This window comes from Sander vitreus, chromosome 9 (genome assembly GCF_031162955.1).
Source record: "Sander vitreus isolate 19-12246 chromosome 9, sanVit1, whole genome shotgun sequence".
In the NCBI taxonomy this organism is placed as follows: domain Eukaryota; kingdom Metazoa; phylum Chordata; class Actinopteri; order Perciformes; family Percidae; genus Sander; species Sander vitreus.
In genome coordinates, this window is record NC_135863.1 from 3,821,246 (window position 1) to 3,839,106 (window position 17,861).

A 17,861-nucleotide genomic window follows, 5' to 3' on the forward strand; every position below is an offset into this window, starting at 1 on the left:
TTGTGCTCGTGCCGGTTTGGCCTTGAGGAGTTGACGCTTTGACAACAGACCCAGATACTTGTGTTAAATCCTTGACAATTAAGTCAAGCTAACTCAGCAGTTCATTGTTAAAAACAGGGCCCATATATTCTCCACAGCAGACATTTGACATGCCATAGCAGGAAAAGCACAGGTGATATTTATAACCTTAATAAAAGGCTTAAGTCAAGTTCCAGTGCCTCTGTAGTCTGCATGCTGTCACACTGTAACACCCAAATGTAATGGACTCTACAGTATATTAATGGCAATAATTACACCAGCTGTGAAACTGTTGTGTCATAAGCATCTCTTGCATGAAAAGTACACCATCTATAGACCACACATAAAAATGTTTTTATTTAGTATATTAACAAATTGTATTATACATTTTATAGACAGTTTTTTTGTTTTTTTTTGTTTCACAAACAACAGCATTATAAAAATAAAAGCACATGTAACATATATTGTGATCATGGTGTAATTTTTTTCTCAGCAAATCTTGAGTAATACAGCATCTATTTATTGATTTTGTTTATTTTTTATTTTCTAAAAAATGTGTAGTACAGTTTAAAAAAGGAGTGAGTTTATTGTTGTATGGAAAGCTAAAAACAATGAGGTGCCCATTATGTGCCAGGTTAAAAGGGAGGGCCTTGATACTCAACAGGGGAAATAAATGTGATGAGAAAAGTACAAACAAAAAAACATGCTGTTGTTGAAATGTTTATATCTGTGAGATGATTACATTGCTTGGGTAATACTTCATCAGCAAAAGCTTTTGTTTACGTATGTGAGCGATTTCAAATTTGTGCAACCTACAAACGTCAGCACACGTTTCACGGCAACATATCAGTGGTGATAGAGTTTTAACTTTATATTATTAACTGTCAAAGTTATTATTTTCACCAGGAGAGAAAAAAAAAGCTATGAGGCAAGTTTGGTGAAATCCTCCTTAATTCTACAATGTTGTACAAATTTATACGAAAAGCTGACATGACAATCTCAAATGCACTCTTGAGATCCATGACGACAATGAAAATGTCCCCCAAATGTCCCTCGCTCGGCTCCAGAATTGCTCTTAACCATCCTCAGGCCTGTGTGATAACTGCTCTGCCATCTGTGCACGTGGCCGCCCGCCCACTTATTAGCTACATAATTTGGTTGTTTCGTATTCCATAGAGTTGGGCTGCTTGGCACTGAAAGTCTGCAGTGCTGCCTGGATCCTGGCAACATCCGTGGTGGACAGTTTGAGCCGGTGCCGCAGCAGACAAGAGAAGAGGTCCAGAGGCTGAGCTCCAGGGGGGGAAAGCCTGTTGACCCGATCCCGGATCTCCAGCAGCTGCAGCAGGGCAGAGTCCTGCGATCCCTGAGTATATGGGTAGTCAAGCTGTAAAATCAAGTCCTGGATCGCATCTGGGTCAAAGTGCATACTATAGCCATACACCTGGATGCTGTTGATCTTCATGTAGCCTAGATTTCGCCCCGGTTCCAGGTACTCCAAGGGTTCATAATATGCAGTTCCGTTCCCAGTACTTGAGGGCCCTCTGATCCGGCTCCGTAGGTAAAAGTGGACTGTCTCAAAAAATGTTTTCCACTTGTTGCCCAAAGTCAAAGTCCAGTTATAACAGTCATAGGGAAGGTCTAATTTAGTCCTCTCCCAGTCTGGGTAGTTGTTCTGGTCAATGGGCATGATCCAACTCTCCGAGTGGCTACCCCCAAACGGATTGATATACACAGACAGCATGGGGTCCAGAGTGCTGTTCTTGGTAAGGCAGATCTGTAGAGACATCCCCAGGAGCATGTGGACATGGTTTGACTTGTATTTATTACTTTTCAGCGTCAGCAGCATCCTCTTCCTCCATGATGGGTCGAACCAGTTATTCAGCCTGACGTCGTTGCTGACAAAGATCCCGTGGATGCTGATGCGGTTGTCACGTTTCTGCAAAAGGTAGCGCAGCTCCAGGTCCTGCAGGTCCGTCTCAAAGCCAATGTAGTGATCGGTGGAGTCGGGCACTTCGTTGCGGCACACGCCCTGGCTCAGCATGTAACCCTGGTTACAGGTGGCACAGCGGGAGCGGTTCTCATAGGAGCAGGAGGCGCAGGAGGTGCCCTCGCCCATTGTGCAGGGGATCACACCCTGACAGGGGGGGTGCTCGTAGGGGCAGGAGCAGCTTCTGGTCTCCTCCAGGTAGGAGCCAATGTGGTTGTTCTCACTGCAGTACATGATAGAGAGGATGTAGTTCAGCCAGTAGCTGTATGGCCTGCAACAGAAAAAGAGCACTATTTAAGATTTACTTTAAATAGTCTGGATCAACGGAAGTACATTTTCAGGATAAAGCCGTTCTCAAAAGTTATTCACTACGGTAAACAACAACTACCTACAAGCTAGCAAGCTACACGTTTAAAATGGCAAGATTTGAAGAAAATTTTGATGGTGCAATAAGGCAGGCCTGCTTGGTTCTTTCGGTGAATGATTGTAACGATTTGCAAGGAATCTGTTTACGGCATTTACTATCCAACTGGGCCGTTTTGGGACCGATTAGTGGGATTGCTATGGACGAAGTGCGTCTGGAACTTAGCGCCGCCCAAGACGGTTGTGATTGGTTTAAAGAAATGCAAACAGCCCAGAACGTTTTTTTCTCCTATCCCAGAATGTATCTGTGGTGTAGCAGACCTTACTCAACAGGGCTGTGGAGATAGGTCTGGCAATGCAAGACTACTGTAGATAAGAATACATCTATATAATAAAAAAAAGTATTCAATAAAAAAAAGTCCATCTTGCACAGAAACATGTAAATTAAAGAAATGATTGTCATGTGGGGAATGACCGCATAGAAGCTATTTTGAGTTGCGTCACGGCTCCTGAAAAATTTCAAGAGAAAATCTTTAAATGGGACTAAATAAGAAATACAATAAAAGAAATAAAGTTAAAGACCCAATAAAACATAATATATATATACATTTTCCAAGTTTTCATCCTGTGTCCCTGTGTGAATTGTTATCTTTATCTATATAAATATAGTATAAATATACATATATATATATTTTTTTTGTTTTATTATCAGGATCCCTATTTTATCTTTCTGTATAACATGGAACTCTTCTGGCCTGATACGCTGACAAGACAACAACTTTAATCAGATTCTGATTGCTGTGTTCTCCATTTTGATTGGTGCTGGTATCATCACAGACATATACACAAACAATCATTTTCTCATTAATAACCACTATTGCTCCAACCCTGGAAGAATATGTTTCATATATAATCCCACTTTATGAAGCAAATGTTTCTTGGCCTGGGCCTTTATGAACATAGTTTAACATCATAAATGATAACCACGTAGAATATCGTTTTTTTAAAACATCAGGGTCTGTATTCTTGATACACCATCCAATCTAAAGAAATGATTGAGAGTCAGTGACTAGGACTATATAAGTAACAATTGTCATGTTTAATTTATTCTGAGATACAAACTCTAATGGTAAATCAAAATTCCTGAGATTGTTTATGAAAAATAGAAGCAGATGGATTGCATGAGAAGAATACAATGTCCCAAATCTTTCACTTTCCTTGTTCACATCTGTTATATTTCTGAATCCCCTTGTGTTCCCCCGCAGAGTTAGCAGTTTTGTCATTGTGGTCATATGCAGACAATGGTGCATGTATAAGCAATTTAGATTAAACAACAACATATTTTTGAAGGAAAAAACATTAGTCCTAACAGTTGTTTGAATAAATAATAGCTGTGTGTGCAGCACTGGGAATTTTAACTTCAATGATGAATATTATTGTAGATCAAAGTCATTAAAAGTCAGCCAAGTTTACCCAGTTATTAAATATATGAGGCATATTTCAGCAATTCTAAATAAAGGTCTACCTATTGGGGCTCCAGGAAATAATCATTATGCAAGAATCACACAGAAATGGCAAAGTTAGTGTGATAATGTCATACTAATGTATGCTATGTGTGATAATGGTAAAATTGTATACATGCAGGTAACATTTTTAAGGCAGTTGCACGTTTTACTTGTGCATGTAATACCTATACATTGTTAGTGTCTACATTCCTGAGAAATCTTATAAAATATAGATTTTTTTAGTTTTTGCTGCATTGGGGAAAAAGAAGAAAAGCATAAGCATATTTTTCATTCAATTTCATCTTAATTGAGTAAACAAATATATAAAAAACAACTTGCACAAGGCTAATTAACAAATTTTAAAGGTGTAGAAAGAATAGAGCCAAAACTGTGACAGATTAGATTTTTTGGGGTTTTGTTTTTGTGCCGAGTATCATGTGGAGCCAAGTCGATAGAGAAACACAAGCGCTTTGAACCAGCAAGCCACTTTAATACGATATATTCCAACATCACAGTGAGTGTAGTCATTGTGTGTAGCAGAGTGTGACATGGAGGAAAAAGTAAAGGAGCAAAAGACATTTTCTCAAAACATCAAATTTAAAATCTGGGTACATTTTTCGTTACAATGTGTTAACAGTTTTAACAGTATCCAGCTTCAGAGTCAGTTGTGCATATCTCACCTCCAGAGTGGAGGCTGTGCACAGCAAGAGGGAGGAAGCTGTCCCGCCATCATTAAGCGCATTGTGTCAGCAGGACATGTAAACTGTCATGGAGACGCAGTGTGCAGTACGGGCCAAGAGAAGCTGGGTGTTCACTCTGCAATCTGTTCATTGTCTGTCAGCTCATTTCACACTGATCAATGCATCACACAAACTTTCTCCTGCTATGGATTCAGTTTTCACTAGTCAGCTAAACTTTTTTTCTCCACAGAAGATGCGCTCCATTTTTTCCATTAAAAGCAATATTTATTTACTTGGTGAACCGCAGAAAAAAACAAAAACACATCAGTTGTTGTGTGCAGCTCCATCACTGATATACTAACACCTTGTATTTTCAGACAGCAGCTGAAAACCAAAAACAAGCATACTGTCCTTATCTTCCAAGACTGTACTAGAAAGTAACAGTATAAACTCCAAAATTGATTTTTGGCGATATTTGCTTTTTCTTCATCTGACATAAACCATGATGCTTCAGTACATAAATAAAGGCTGCAGAGATATATGAATATATATATATATATATATATATATATATATATATATATATATATATATATATATATATATATATTTATCTCATAAAAAAAGAAGAAGAAAAATAATCCACCATGAGCTAGATCATTACATACAAGACAATAGGGAAACTTATAAGTGATATCCCACAATGAAAATATTTTGATAAAGAGAAAAATACGATATTTCAATCAAAGGAGGGACTGCATCTTTTTTCTAACTGCTGGGCTTTGAACCTCACTAATATAAAATAACACAAACTCCTCAGATCTTTCGAGAGCACCTGGTTGAATCACAGCAAGATCCAAAATATCCAGTTTAAGTATTTACTTTCATCACTCTCACTATACATCATTACTGCATTTACTACTCTCCCTAAATTTGCCCCAGATACTGTCCAGCTGAAGTGTTGAGAAATACTCAATAGATTCAGTGTAGATGTGGATGTCCCTTATTTATGGATTTATCTCCACATATCCTGCAATTAACTGATTGTATCATCTAATTGCATTGTCATTAGTTTTTAGTTAGTGCTTTAGGTAGACACATGTACTGACCAGTCTGCCATTCTACAGTGAGTCTTTTTGCATCCTACCGGCATTACTCCTTTAAAATAAAAGTACCAGCCTTCATAATATAACTAACAGGACATGTACTTTAATAACACAGCCTGAAGACAATAACTTGAAATGAATACACAAAACAACAGACTTTTAAAGTCTACTGGACCATACTAATGGCCAGTTACAACATGTGAGGAATTATAAGTTAAATAACCTGATGTCAGCTCAACAAAAAGATCCATGATTGAGTTGAGTTATGGAAATGTGGGAGATTAGTTAAACTGTTAAAATTCCTTTGACTGGATTATTTCTGTAAATGGATAACATCACAGCCTACTTAATGACTAATACTGGCTCATTCAATCATATTGCACTGGACTGGAGCTGCTGAGCCATTCAAAGTCAGGAGAAATAGGCACGGGGGCTAACGGAAACAAAAAGGTTGTGTGAAAGATAACAGGGTGTTGCATTGCTGCTCTTTTGTCTCGTGTTGTGCCGCTGAGAGGAGAGCTCTGCTAAAGTAATTGTTACAATTCGGGAAATGGCGGACCCAAAAATGCAGAGACAGCAGGGCAGTGGTGAGCTTGAGGATTTAATAAAATAAAAAGCAATACAACAAAAGGAGTCCTGAAGACAGCAGGCAAAAACGGAACCAAAACCCCGTTGAGGAACCAAAATACCAGGCATCCAAAAATGAACTGGCACGGGCTCAAGAACAGGTGAAACACATCAGGGTGGGGCAGACAATCACAAAGGCAGGAAAACACAAGGCAGGAAGTAAAACAAGACATGACATGGGCGAAAACAGACTACAAAATAAAACATGAAACTGAAACATACACAAGGATGAAAACAGGGTAAAATGCAACAGAGAACACAAGAGACAGTAAACAACAAGGAAACGGGGAATGAATTAGCACAATAAAATAGGAAAAACTATAACAGAAAATCGCAACCATGACAGTAACGTTGTAATGCATCTTTTAATTAGAACCTCTCTCTCTCTATTTCTGACTGTGTTTGGCTATAGTCTCACACTGTGTGTGTCTGATAAAACAGTGAGGCAGATTTTACACCTGTCTTTCCCAGACATTACATTTCAGATGCAGTTTCCTCTGTAGCAGGAGTCAGTCTACAGTGATAACTCAGGTGCATAGACTATTTGAATTACCGTTCCCTCCTCCCATATTTTGCGCCTTTAAACCTCCTTAACCGCAATAAAATACATATTGCATGAGAGCAAACTCTCAATTTTTAGCTGTGCCGCTTTTCTTTCATTTAAGTGTCAGTTAAGATTTTGGTTCAGTCTAATAGTAAATAAGGACAAACACAGTTTGGCTGTTCAGTGCCTGAAAAGGGGATCTAAGTCCTAGTAGTAAATATCCCATAACAGTGTGTACCAACTCTGTGGTTCACTGACTATTGTGCTCTATGCTAAAACTTTATAAAGGCATTAACAAAGCAGAACATTCTCTCAGCTCTAAGTTTAGCAATACAGCTTGTGCATGTTCAATATCTAAGGTGTGATAGGTGATTGATACAATGCTGGTATAAAGAATGAAAAGGGATTATATTCTTTTAGGAGGTGAAGGTGGTGGGCGACGAGAGACTGTAGCTGCAGCTAAAAATCACATTGTACAGGATACATATTTAGTTTCTTACCTGAAATAGCTCCTAAAATAAGCAACGATGCTTTAACTGTACAGACTAAATCACATTTCTTTTTTATAAGCTTAGAGTCTAGACTATATGACAATTTCTTTCTGTGAAAAACACAAAAATAGATTGAATGAAGGGACATGGAAAACTTTTATTCTTGTCTATGATATCATCACGGGCTAGTTAAACAACAGGAAAATCTCTCAAACTTAGCATATTCTTTTAAAACACTGCAAACTTTAATTTCACAGGAGGATGGCTTCGATTTCCTCGATGTAAAGAAGACATGGGCTGGGAGTACAGCCAAGTCATCAGGTGTGACACTATAGCTCACTTCAGTAGGACCTTAGTTGAATATCAAAGCGCTAATATATTGTGTGCGTTATTAGCATATTGCATAGTTGAGACGATAACAAAGCGCTGCGCACAGAGTTGGCTGAAGAAAGGAAATGAGCACCGCCGTTCACAGCTTGCTTGAAAGGACTTGTGATGTGGCTGCAGGCTTTGGAATTATTGCTTATTTTTACACACGCACGCACGCACACACACACACACACACACACACACACACACACGTCTGTATTAACAGAAAAGTCAGCAGGAATACTTATCAACTTCTCACCTCTCCCTCAGCATAATGATTTTAGGCGGCATTCGACACCTCTTGCTGAGGGTGAAGAGCTTGTTGACGATGCGTCTGGCTTTGCTCAGAAGCTGCTGGGTGCTGAGCTCCAGCTGTTTGTAGCGCTGGTGAATGGTCGGCTCCATCTTCCAGAAGTATTGGATGGCGGACGTGTTCAGGGCGTAGAACGTGGGAAGCCTTCGAACAAAGTTCTGAAACTCATCTGAAAGGCACGGAGAGATGCACGATGAGAGGTGAACACTTCTCCAAGACAGGCCAAACTAACTCTCTCACTTCCTTACAACTATTTGGCCAATTTAATCACACCAAATGGGAGAATCACTTTGCAGAGGCCACATAGGGCTCAAGAGCTGCAGGGCAAACTGGAAGGGATATTGTTTGACGCACATGCTAATGGAAAAAGACAGAGCTAAAGACAAGGTTGGGGCAAGGTTTTATTTCTTCCACTATTGAACGGCCAACAGCTTTTGCAGGGCTATTTCTGCTGATCTGTCTGTGTGGAAAAATTATGGACAAGGAGCACAGATGATAATATATGTCAGCCCTTCAGAGCTGCACAAACAGATTCCATTTCCAAGGCATTCAATAACAATATCATCATCACTGTAATCATGATTGGTTGTATGGAAAGCCAATGTGATGCGCAACACTGATGAGAAAATGACTCCACTGTTTGTAATTAGTTATCGTTATCTTGATAATACAGCATCTGATTAGAAAACCAATTAAGTGTCAATGACTTCCCTGGTGATTATGCAAGGTGTATTACATGTTCCTATGAAATTAATAAGTTGATTAAACAGCTTGTAATAAAATATATTAAAAGGGTATGTGTGGGTGCTTTGGGTGGCCTACATTTTAAAATGAGAGACATTGTCCTGAGGAGAAAAGATTCCACATGTTCAGTTAAGATGTTGCTTTTTGATATATTACTGTAATTTGTATTAATAGGCATTGATTATTCTCTGAACACTTTCCATCCACTGTCTGTGGCACCAATCCACACGCCCATTTGTTTCTACTACAGATGTAAATATATTTTAAAAAAATGTGGGTCATGAATATACTTTAAAAAAAAAAAAAAAAAGGCTCAGTAGCGGGGGGGGGCATTGGGCTGCAATGAAAAGTATAAAAAGGTAATTACAAGGTAATAGTACAGTAAGGATAAAAGGAACAAAATGAAACTACCTTGTTCAAACCTTGTGGCGTTAAAAGAAAATGACTGTGCTTTTACAAAGTGCCTTATCAGGGTGGTAATTATTTTAAATAGACAGCTATGATTTCTTAATTTTTTTCAACCCATGTGATCATTGTAAATTGACTGTGTATTTCCATGTGCTTCCCCTTTGTATGATTTCAAAAATAGATGACAGTGTCAGATTCGGAGGTGCACAAATACAGACACATTCCGGGCACTGTTAAAAAACAAATTGTGGTTGGAGGGTAATGATGTGTTTCAAGAGGCTTAATTGGCAGGTTCTTCTTAAATTGCTAAATTATGAGGTTACAATTGATAAATAATGTGCCTTTGTTGCTGGGTTAATTTTAAGCAAATGCTAAAAAATATTGTAATGTGCTTTGACCAAGACCTCTTGGATCTGTACTTATTTTACCCCCTGACTTGGTACATATTGCACCCTACAGTCAACAGACCTTAGACGTCTTTCTATTTCAAGATAATATTATGAATATGACTCTATTATTTGTCTCACGAAAGGTAAAGATCACCAGGAAACTGTGTAAAACAGTGAAGAAATGTACAGCTTTCAATAATTAAGACGTTGATCCAGCCATATAATATATATATAGTCTTCCTATTAAGCAGTGAGTCATGATTATTAATCTCTCTGCCACTGATGTTAGTTATTCTCTATGTATTAGATCAAATACACAAGTGGGTCCCCAGGGGTTTCGAGGGAACTTACTTATTTTTCTTTATTTAATACAACACTGCAACTGTAGTTCTTAGGGCGCCTTGTTATTGCCAGCTGTGTGCTAATCAAGTTGCCCTCAGTACAAAAACATGTAGCCAGTAAATAACACACTCAGCCAGCAAGGTGCACAGCTTAAGGCAGGGCTGGGGATGACTGAAACATCTAGATGCCCTCAGGGCCTGTGGATGCAGCTCACAGTTTCAATAATGACGGGAACACTGAAACAGAGCTATGTTGGAACATTTAGAAAAATAAGTAATACAATGTGAAGGTGCAACATTTTAATTAATATTCAAAGTGTGCCTATATTCATTAATAAAATAAACTTGCAAAAAGCTTGTTTGAAAGCTTGTATGATATATATTTTTTACACTCATACCTAAGCACAATAGTTAGTTGATGTGCCTGTTTTTGCAATGTCAACCAGCTGACATTAAATAAGGTTAACTGATCAGATGGCTACAACTGAGCTGTGAAGTATCACATTACAGGTTACATCATAAGCTGCTAACAGATTACAGAAACTGTAGTGTGTTTCTGGAGTGTGACAGCTTCGCCTAGAGTACTGAAAAACCTTCATTTGACTGAATCACTGTTGACCCAGTAACATTACTGTAAATGCTACCCTTTCCATTTTATGGGCATGAGATTTTGCACTGTGCAATTTCTGCACACAGACAGGCTCAAATGGCAGCAAAAGGTAGTCATTTCCATGGCAAAGAGGGTTTGGTGATTTGACAACGTACACTGCAAGATAACAGATTTGTCAACGGTTTTTCTACACCATTTTTACGGAGTCAGCTATGCCTTTAATATCTCTGGCTGTAACACGACAATCACCATTTAATTTAGCAGATTGTCCAACAAAAAATAATCATAAATTAATTACTCATGGTCTATATATATATATACAGAGGTGTCAAAGGTATTCACATTCATTACTCAGGTAGAAGTATAGATGCTAGGGTTTAAAAAGACTTCTGTAGAAGTTGAAGTATCAACTCAAGCTTTTTACTCAAGTAAAAGTATAAAATTACTGGTTTCAAAACTACTTAAAGTATAAAAGTAAAAGTAATGTAAGGGAAAAAAATAATATCAATATGCTATTTCATATTAGATGGCGAGTTTTGGAGACAATTAGCTTGTGGTACTTAGGTGGGCAGCCCATTTGAAAGGAGTTGTTTCTGCATCCAAACATTTCTAAAAATTCTTCCAGGTAGGCTATGGCCAGGGATGTAGAAGGGTTGGCTGGTCTTCCTGGCTACCAACCTCCTCGCTGGTGCTTGGTCGGGACATTTTGCTCGAGTTCTCTTGAGTCTCTGCCACGGACATCTTCGTACTAGTACTAGGCTACATACGGCTGCTATTTCCTTGCTGGAGTGTGACGTGATTTGTGTCAGGTGCAGATGTGATGGATCGCGTACAAACCAATAGGGTGTCGGAATGGTATATGTTTATACTTCTCATCCAACCACAATCAAATTCACTCTATCTGGATGGCGCAATTTATCTGGATAGGTTTTTATTTGAACAATGACAAGCCGTAATGAAAACAAGCTGAACTGAAATAGGAGTAACAAGGCTATTTTTAAAATGTAAGGAGTAGAAAGTACAGATAATTGCGTGAAAATGTAAGGAGTAGAAGTAAAAAGTCTGCTGTAAAATAATTACTCCAGTAAAGTATAGATACCCAAAATTTCTACTTAAGTAAGGTAACGAAGTATTTGTACTTCGTTACTTGACACCTCTGTATATATATATATATATATATATATGGTAATATATTTTGTTTATCCCCTTGCTATGTTTTGTAACATCAGCTGCAACAAAGTCATGTCAAATGATTGTTCTGCAACTGTGTTTCAATGAAAACCTACCAAATAGACAAACATGTATGTAAGTGCTTTACATCAACATTATGGTGTTTTATGTAAGAATTTATAGGCTCTGTCTATGCCTAAATGTAGGAAAATCTAAGTCATTTCAGTTGATATGCATGAGATAGTCCTCTCTATTGTTTCTTTGTTGGTATAATTTTGCAAGATGCTGCTTTAAGAATTGCTCCTTTGTGTATTGTTGAATTCCCATCACAAAGATTGGATGTAATTGCCCCTTATTTTCAAGCTTTTGGGCCTTTCTTTTCTTTGCCCATCGGCTCCTCTAACAATAGGGTCTAATTTGCTGTCAGTGGGAGGTGTCACAGCCATTGAATGAGTGCAAAAAGAAAACACACTGACCTGACTCCTCAAAGTCTTGGTTGGCCCTGTTCCAGGAATCTCGGATTTCAAGCACGCTGGCTTCCATAGCCCTCAGATCCACCTTGGGGCAATTACACTGTGGGTAGTCGACGGCGCACTGGCACCAGCAGTCATTGTCCCGGCACACAAACTGGCCCTCCTCATTACAAGCGATGTAGCTGAGAGCTGCCTGCACAAACCTGGCCCTTAGGTACTCTGGCAGTATGGCCTGAAGGCCTGAGGCAAGGACAAAAACATGGAAATGTCACATGGATGAATGAAGAAGGAGCTGTACGCACTTTAGGTATTGCAGGAAATGTGTATAGATGGCTGTTGCATGCTAGATCTGTGTATCACTGAAGGCTGGCACTTATTTTCTTTGGGTTTTTTTTCTTGCCAAGCTTCACATATGCTTGGCGTCACATGCAATGTGCTGAAATTCACTTAAAGTTTTATTTTTACTCCACAGTTCTGCTACTTTTGTTCTGAATCATTACTGTCTGCGATTCACTTCAGAACTCTGCAAGCATGCATGGCAAAAAAAAAAAAAGCAAAAGAGTGATTGAAGCTAAATTCGTTCTGACACTCTCATGCTGCAGTTATAAGCTTGCCAGAGAACAGACACTGTGACAATTCCATCAGAAATTGGGCGAGTTCAATTATGGATGGCCAACCTTGCAAATGAATCTTGTTTTCAGGACTCTGAACCAAAACGGAGCTGACAGAGTCGAGGTTGTCATAGTTACTGCATCCGAGAGGGCCCGTCCTTGTTTCAGTCACCTAAAGAGAGGAACACAGAAGCACATAACAATAATCCATACTGAGAAAGAAACCCACTAATGGCATTACATACTGTATACAGAGAAGAAGAGTGAGAGAGATAAAGGAAAAAGAGAGAGCACCTGAATAACTGCCCTGCAGAATTAAATTAAAACCAACCTTTCCCTTCACTATCTATTCTAAGAAAAAAAAATAAAAAAAATAAATAAATAAATAAATATATATATATATATATATATATATATATATATATATATATATATATCACGCATCATTTAGACCTCCATTGTGCAAATCATAACTAGAACGACTGTGAGCTAGTGGGCTGGACATTGAGTTGTGATAAGGATCCCTGGTGGAAAGTATAATGAGTATGTTGTGGTGTCATCTATCAAATTCATCTTTATATTGTGTTTCCCTATTACAATGCCTCTTGACACCCATAACATGCTAAACTATATTGTGATGCTAGTGTAAGCTAAGTCATATTCAATTATATACGCACCGGAGGATTCATGTAATTGCTTGGTGCAATATTTTACATGGGGCATGCAATATTGTTACATGATTACACAGACTGAAATGTGATTTGTGGATTGGCAAAAAAAACACCTGTCAATTGTGGGCATCATCCTTCAAATGTGGCTTAAAGGAGTACCCCACCAATTAAGCTGTATTGAACTTGCACCGAATTTTGACTTCTGTGTACCATTACACCCCTACTGAATTTATCTCCTACCAAAGACACAGCAACAAACCCAAACATGAAAATTCAAAATCAACACAGAGTTGTCGATATATCTAAAGTCATTGTCGGAAGCTAATTAATTTAACTTTATTAATTATGAAGTAGTGGTTGAACAATTAGAATGTCCTTTCACAATAAGCATCCCTTGTTGTTATATATCATTGCAGGTAGCTACTAGTACATTTGAGGTTAATTATGACTTCCTCACATAAAATACTAAATTGTGGCTGAAATGGGTTAAAAAAAAGTTACTGGCAGCTGCCAGGTTATGATTATGGAACCTTCATGATCTAACAGTAGGTTTTTTCCCCCCATTTTTATGGATTCATTTTCCAAATCTATCTAAACAAACCAGGTGTATGATGGGAGATCACATTGTGTAACATTTTTTTTTGCAATTTTGGTGAGCCTGTGGCAAAATGAGGACAGACCTACAATAGGATTACTATTGTCAGTAGGTGTGAACACTTCAATCATGTCAAAGTCACCCGTTTTTCATTCTCTTTATAAGAGTGCAGTTCCTACAATGGCAGTCTGACAATGTGATGACAGACAGTGGAGGGCGGACATGGGTAATTGTGTGGGAGGTGTAAAGTCTCCATGTGAGAATACATGACACCCCAAGTAAGCTACCGGAACTTGGAGGATATCAAATTACTACAGCTGAAGAGGAAAAAAACACATTTGGTTAGCAACAGTTTCTCTTGTCCCAGGAGAACTCTTGTATAAATCTAGAAAACAGTTCAGCGACATGAAGTGAGATGCCAAACTAGTTGGCAGAAGTTGTTGGTTTGGCGCTGAGAGTGGGTTATTTACAAGCCACTGGTAGACACTCCATGCGTCATTATGGCATTTTTGTATGTCTAACAATCTGTCACACAACAGCTATGTGTACATATTAACGTGAAAACGTTTTTTCTTTGCTCGTTTAAGGATTTATATCCAATGAGACAGCTTTGATCCACAAGAAAGCACCGGAAAGATGGTCTGGTCATGAGTGCGCTGTCATGAGTGGGAGTGTTGGAAGCACCAGCTGGAGATGGAGGGAGGGGGGGGGAACTGGTTTTAGACACCTATTCTAAGTCAGGTTAATTAACTCAGCCATGTAGGAGTAGGAGAAGAAAAAAAGGGAAAGATGTGTACATACAGAGGCCTGTGGACAGTTGCAGTGAGTTGTGTGTGTGCAGGGATGGTCCTGATTGTCAAAAAGCGTGTGTTTGTCTGAATAAACAGTCACAGTAAACATCACTGTGTCCTTGTGTCTGTGCTGAAAAGCTGTGAACAGTGAAATTCCAAATTTCCCACAGTAAATTCATAAAAACATCACCTACGAGAGACTTGGACTCCACTTCCCTACTTGAAAGCCCTGTGTTTTGGGCCGCTCCACCACATCATCCTCCTCCATCAGTGATTTCCACGGCCTTACACTAGGTGCCTTGGTCATAAGTACTACGGCCACAAGCGGTCACTGCCTTATAGCAGCAGTCAATGTGGTGCTTACAGTAATAAATATGTGGAATACATAGGAATTACAGTGCATTACATTTCGTACCAACATGTACAAATTGTTTATGAGAACAGCCTGGCTTGTTTGACCCATCCACCACCCAACCAGCCTCCTTACGCAAAATGTGGCGCTCTTATACTTCATATTTATTACAGCCACTAGAGGGCCCCGCCACTATAAACATAAATATTGTAGAATCAAGTCGTAATTTCTGCTTTAACATTTTTTAGGGAAGGTCACTCAGTTAGCCACTGCAACCAGTTGAGCTGTTTGTTAACAATTGTGACAAAACTAAGAGCAGCATATATCTGGCCATTCATTTTCAAAATTGAAAATGCAAACAGTCAAGTACGGACCATAATTGCCCCAAGTATGGAAAGTCAGCTTAAATTAAGCTCAAAATAGGCTGTCTTAAGATAAAGGTCAATGAGACACACTGCATGAATACAATACAAAATAGTTGGATTTAGTTTGGACTTAACTTTTGTTTCATGCTTCCAAGTCTTTACCCTTCTAAAACAGGCATGGATAGATCTCACAACTTTAGCTGCAAGTCTTGAAAGATAATAAAGAAAATAACTATAGAGAACCGTATCCAAGGCTCAAAGACATAACACCAGATTTATACTGATAAGACACTAACACACACACACACACACACACACACACAAAAGAACTCAAGTAGAATCTCTCCTGTCCTTTTGAGATCATGGTTAGATTGTTCACAATCTCAGCTCAATCATCCTTGACAAAAGCCTGATTTGGAGCACGCTTGTAAATCCAGGCTCCATGGGCAGCAAAGATAAACTGCCAACCTAAAGGGAAATCCATCTTCTTCCATCGTGACTAGCAAATTATTGCCAAACACCATGACGGCGTTTTCTTTTAATATTTTCCCAAAGGTCAAACAAAAGTAATAACATCTCCTTGCTAAATTAATGACAGCAACTGTGATATCCAGCCATGAGGAAAAGGAAGACTTTTGCAGCTGTGGGTAGAAAAGTTGTCTTTTTTTTTTACATGTACTTTTGACAACTACAAGGTCAATGAGGAAACTGAATACACAGAGACCTGAGGATGAATCAAAGCTCGGAGCTCTGTATGTACTTTTTACACCATGTCTCTTTCTGTCTCCTACAAAATACAGTACAGCTACTGTTTTTCAATTTACAATCCCTTAGAAGTTGTCTTTCAAATACAACAATATAATTTTAGGCAGGACAGGCAGACATAGCTGTGTGGGAGAGTAACTGACTTACATTCTTCTTTTTTATTATTAAGACACAATTAATTAAAATCCGAGCAGCCTCCCTAGGGATCCGCAGATTGATTTCTAACACAGACAGATGTCCAACTTAAAGGAGAAAATTTACCAAATGCAAATCTAAAGATGTCTTTTTCTATGCATAGCAATGAGACCATCTGCAAAAAGAACCCAGTGGAGCAGAGCATGTGAGCACAGTCAGCCTTCTCCTTTAGAAATCGACCCCAAAAAGAAAAATATTTCACTACATTCAAGACCCCATGAGGTTTTTTAAGTGCTAAAAGCAAGAAAACAAAAATGTGATATGCAAATGACATGGATCAGTTAGAGGGAGGCGGGGGAAGGGTGTTATTAATGTGCCATAATTGACTACAAGATAATTGTGCTGACTGTGTTGAAATAACTAACAGCTGCATTTAATGGAACATTTAATTGCACTTAAAGGCTTTTCTAGAATAGGCAGTTTGCTATGCTTACACATGCTGTGGACGTGACTTGTTTATCTTATCACTATGCATTTCACTTTGCCCTCTAGGCTTGCCTTTTAATGTCTCCTCACTGTTCAAATGCTCCTTCAGAATGTATTCATCATCAAAAATAGATCTTGTATAACCTCTAGAGTCCTAAAATCTTTACCTTTGTATTTAGGGCTGACTGATATGGCTGCAGATTAATATCACCATAGTAATAGAAATGTGTTTTTTTTATCACAATTTGACAAATCAAATTCATGAGTGATCATATTGATGTTCAATGTTGGAGCGACCATGGTGGTAAAAGCAGCAAAACCGGAACTTGTTTCTAATAAAGCAAATGATCAATTTTCATAAATTAACATAAGCTAAAGCCATTTCAGTTTCCCATTAAGCTAAAGTCATTTTCCTCCTGTGCTGTATCTGTCTGTCTTCTCCCAATCACCGTTATGCACAGAATCTTTGAACGAGCAAGCTTTTAAGCTGCCAAGTGATAAAAGCTCAGTTACCATCAGATCAATGCTAAGCATCACACCCTGCATATATAGGCCTATACAATATTACACCACAGCTCTGAAAAAGGGGAGGTAATGGGGAGCAAGTTAACTACACATTGGTGACAAATTACTGGAAAAATCAATACAAAGGTTTGGACATTATCCGGAGTTTCCCTTTCAAAAAAGTAGCACACAGCAGGATGTTCTCCATGTCAGACACATTCTCACCTCAGTTTGGTTTAGGCAAGGGGCTCAACTGGGTAGAGCATGCAGAAGGCAGGACCTAATGAGGATTACAGCGCGGTCATAGCAGGTCCATAATTTGGCCATAAACAACCGAGTCTCTTGTTGTTGCTTGACGATTTGAAAGTCAGCCCTTACCGACAGAAGTTCCCAGACATTTTCGTTGCCGTTTTTGTGTGTGTAAATGACCCTTCTTCTTCACCCTGTG

General features: G+C 38.7%; 1 protein-coding gene across 2 annotated transcripts in view; it reads right to left on the minus strand.

Moving 5' to 3' along the window:
• Positions 1-368: 368 nt before the first annotated feature.
• The window catches only part of LOC144523078 (BMP/retinoic acid-inducible neural-specific protein 3-like), a 47,648-nt gene continuing 30,155 nt past the window's right edge, over positions 369-17,861 (minus strand). For both annotated transcript variants that reach the window (XM_078258378.1, XM_078258377.1), the window contains exons 5-8: positions 12,816-12,921; positions 12,142-12,378; positions 7,950-8,172; positions 369-2,276 (exon numbers count right to left, since the gene is read on the minus strand). In XM_078258378.1, coding sequence (XP_078114504.1) covers positions 1,160-2,276; positions 7,950-8,172; positions 12,142-12,378; positions 12,816-12,921 — 1,683 coding nt within the window. In that variant the 3' untranslated portion in view covers positions 369-1,159. The remainder of the gene's footprint in view (positions 2,277-7,949; positions 8,173-12,141; positions 12,379-12,815; positions 12,922-17,861) is intronic.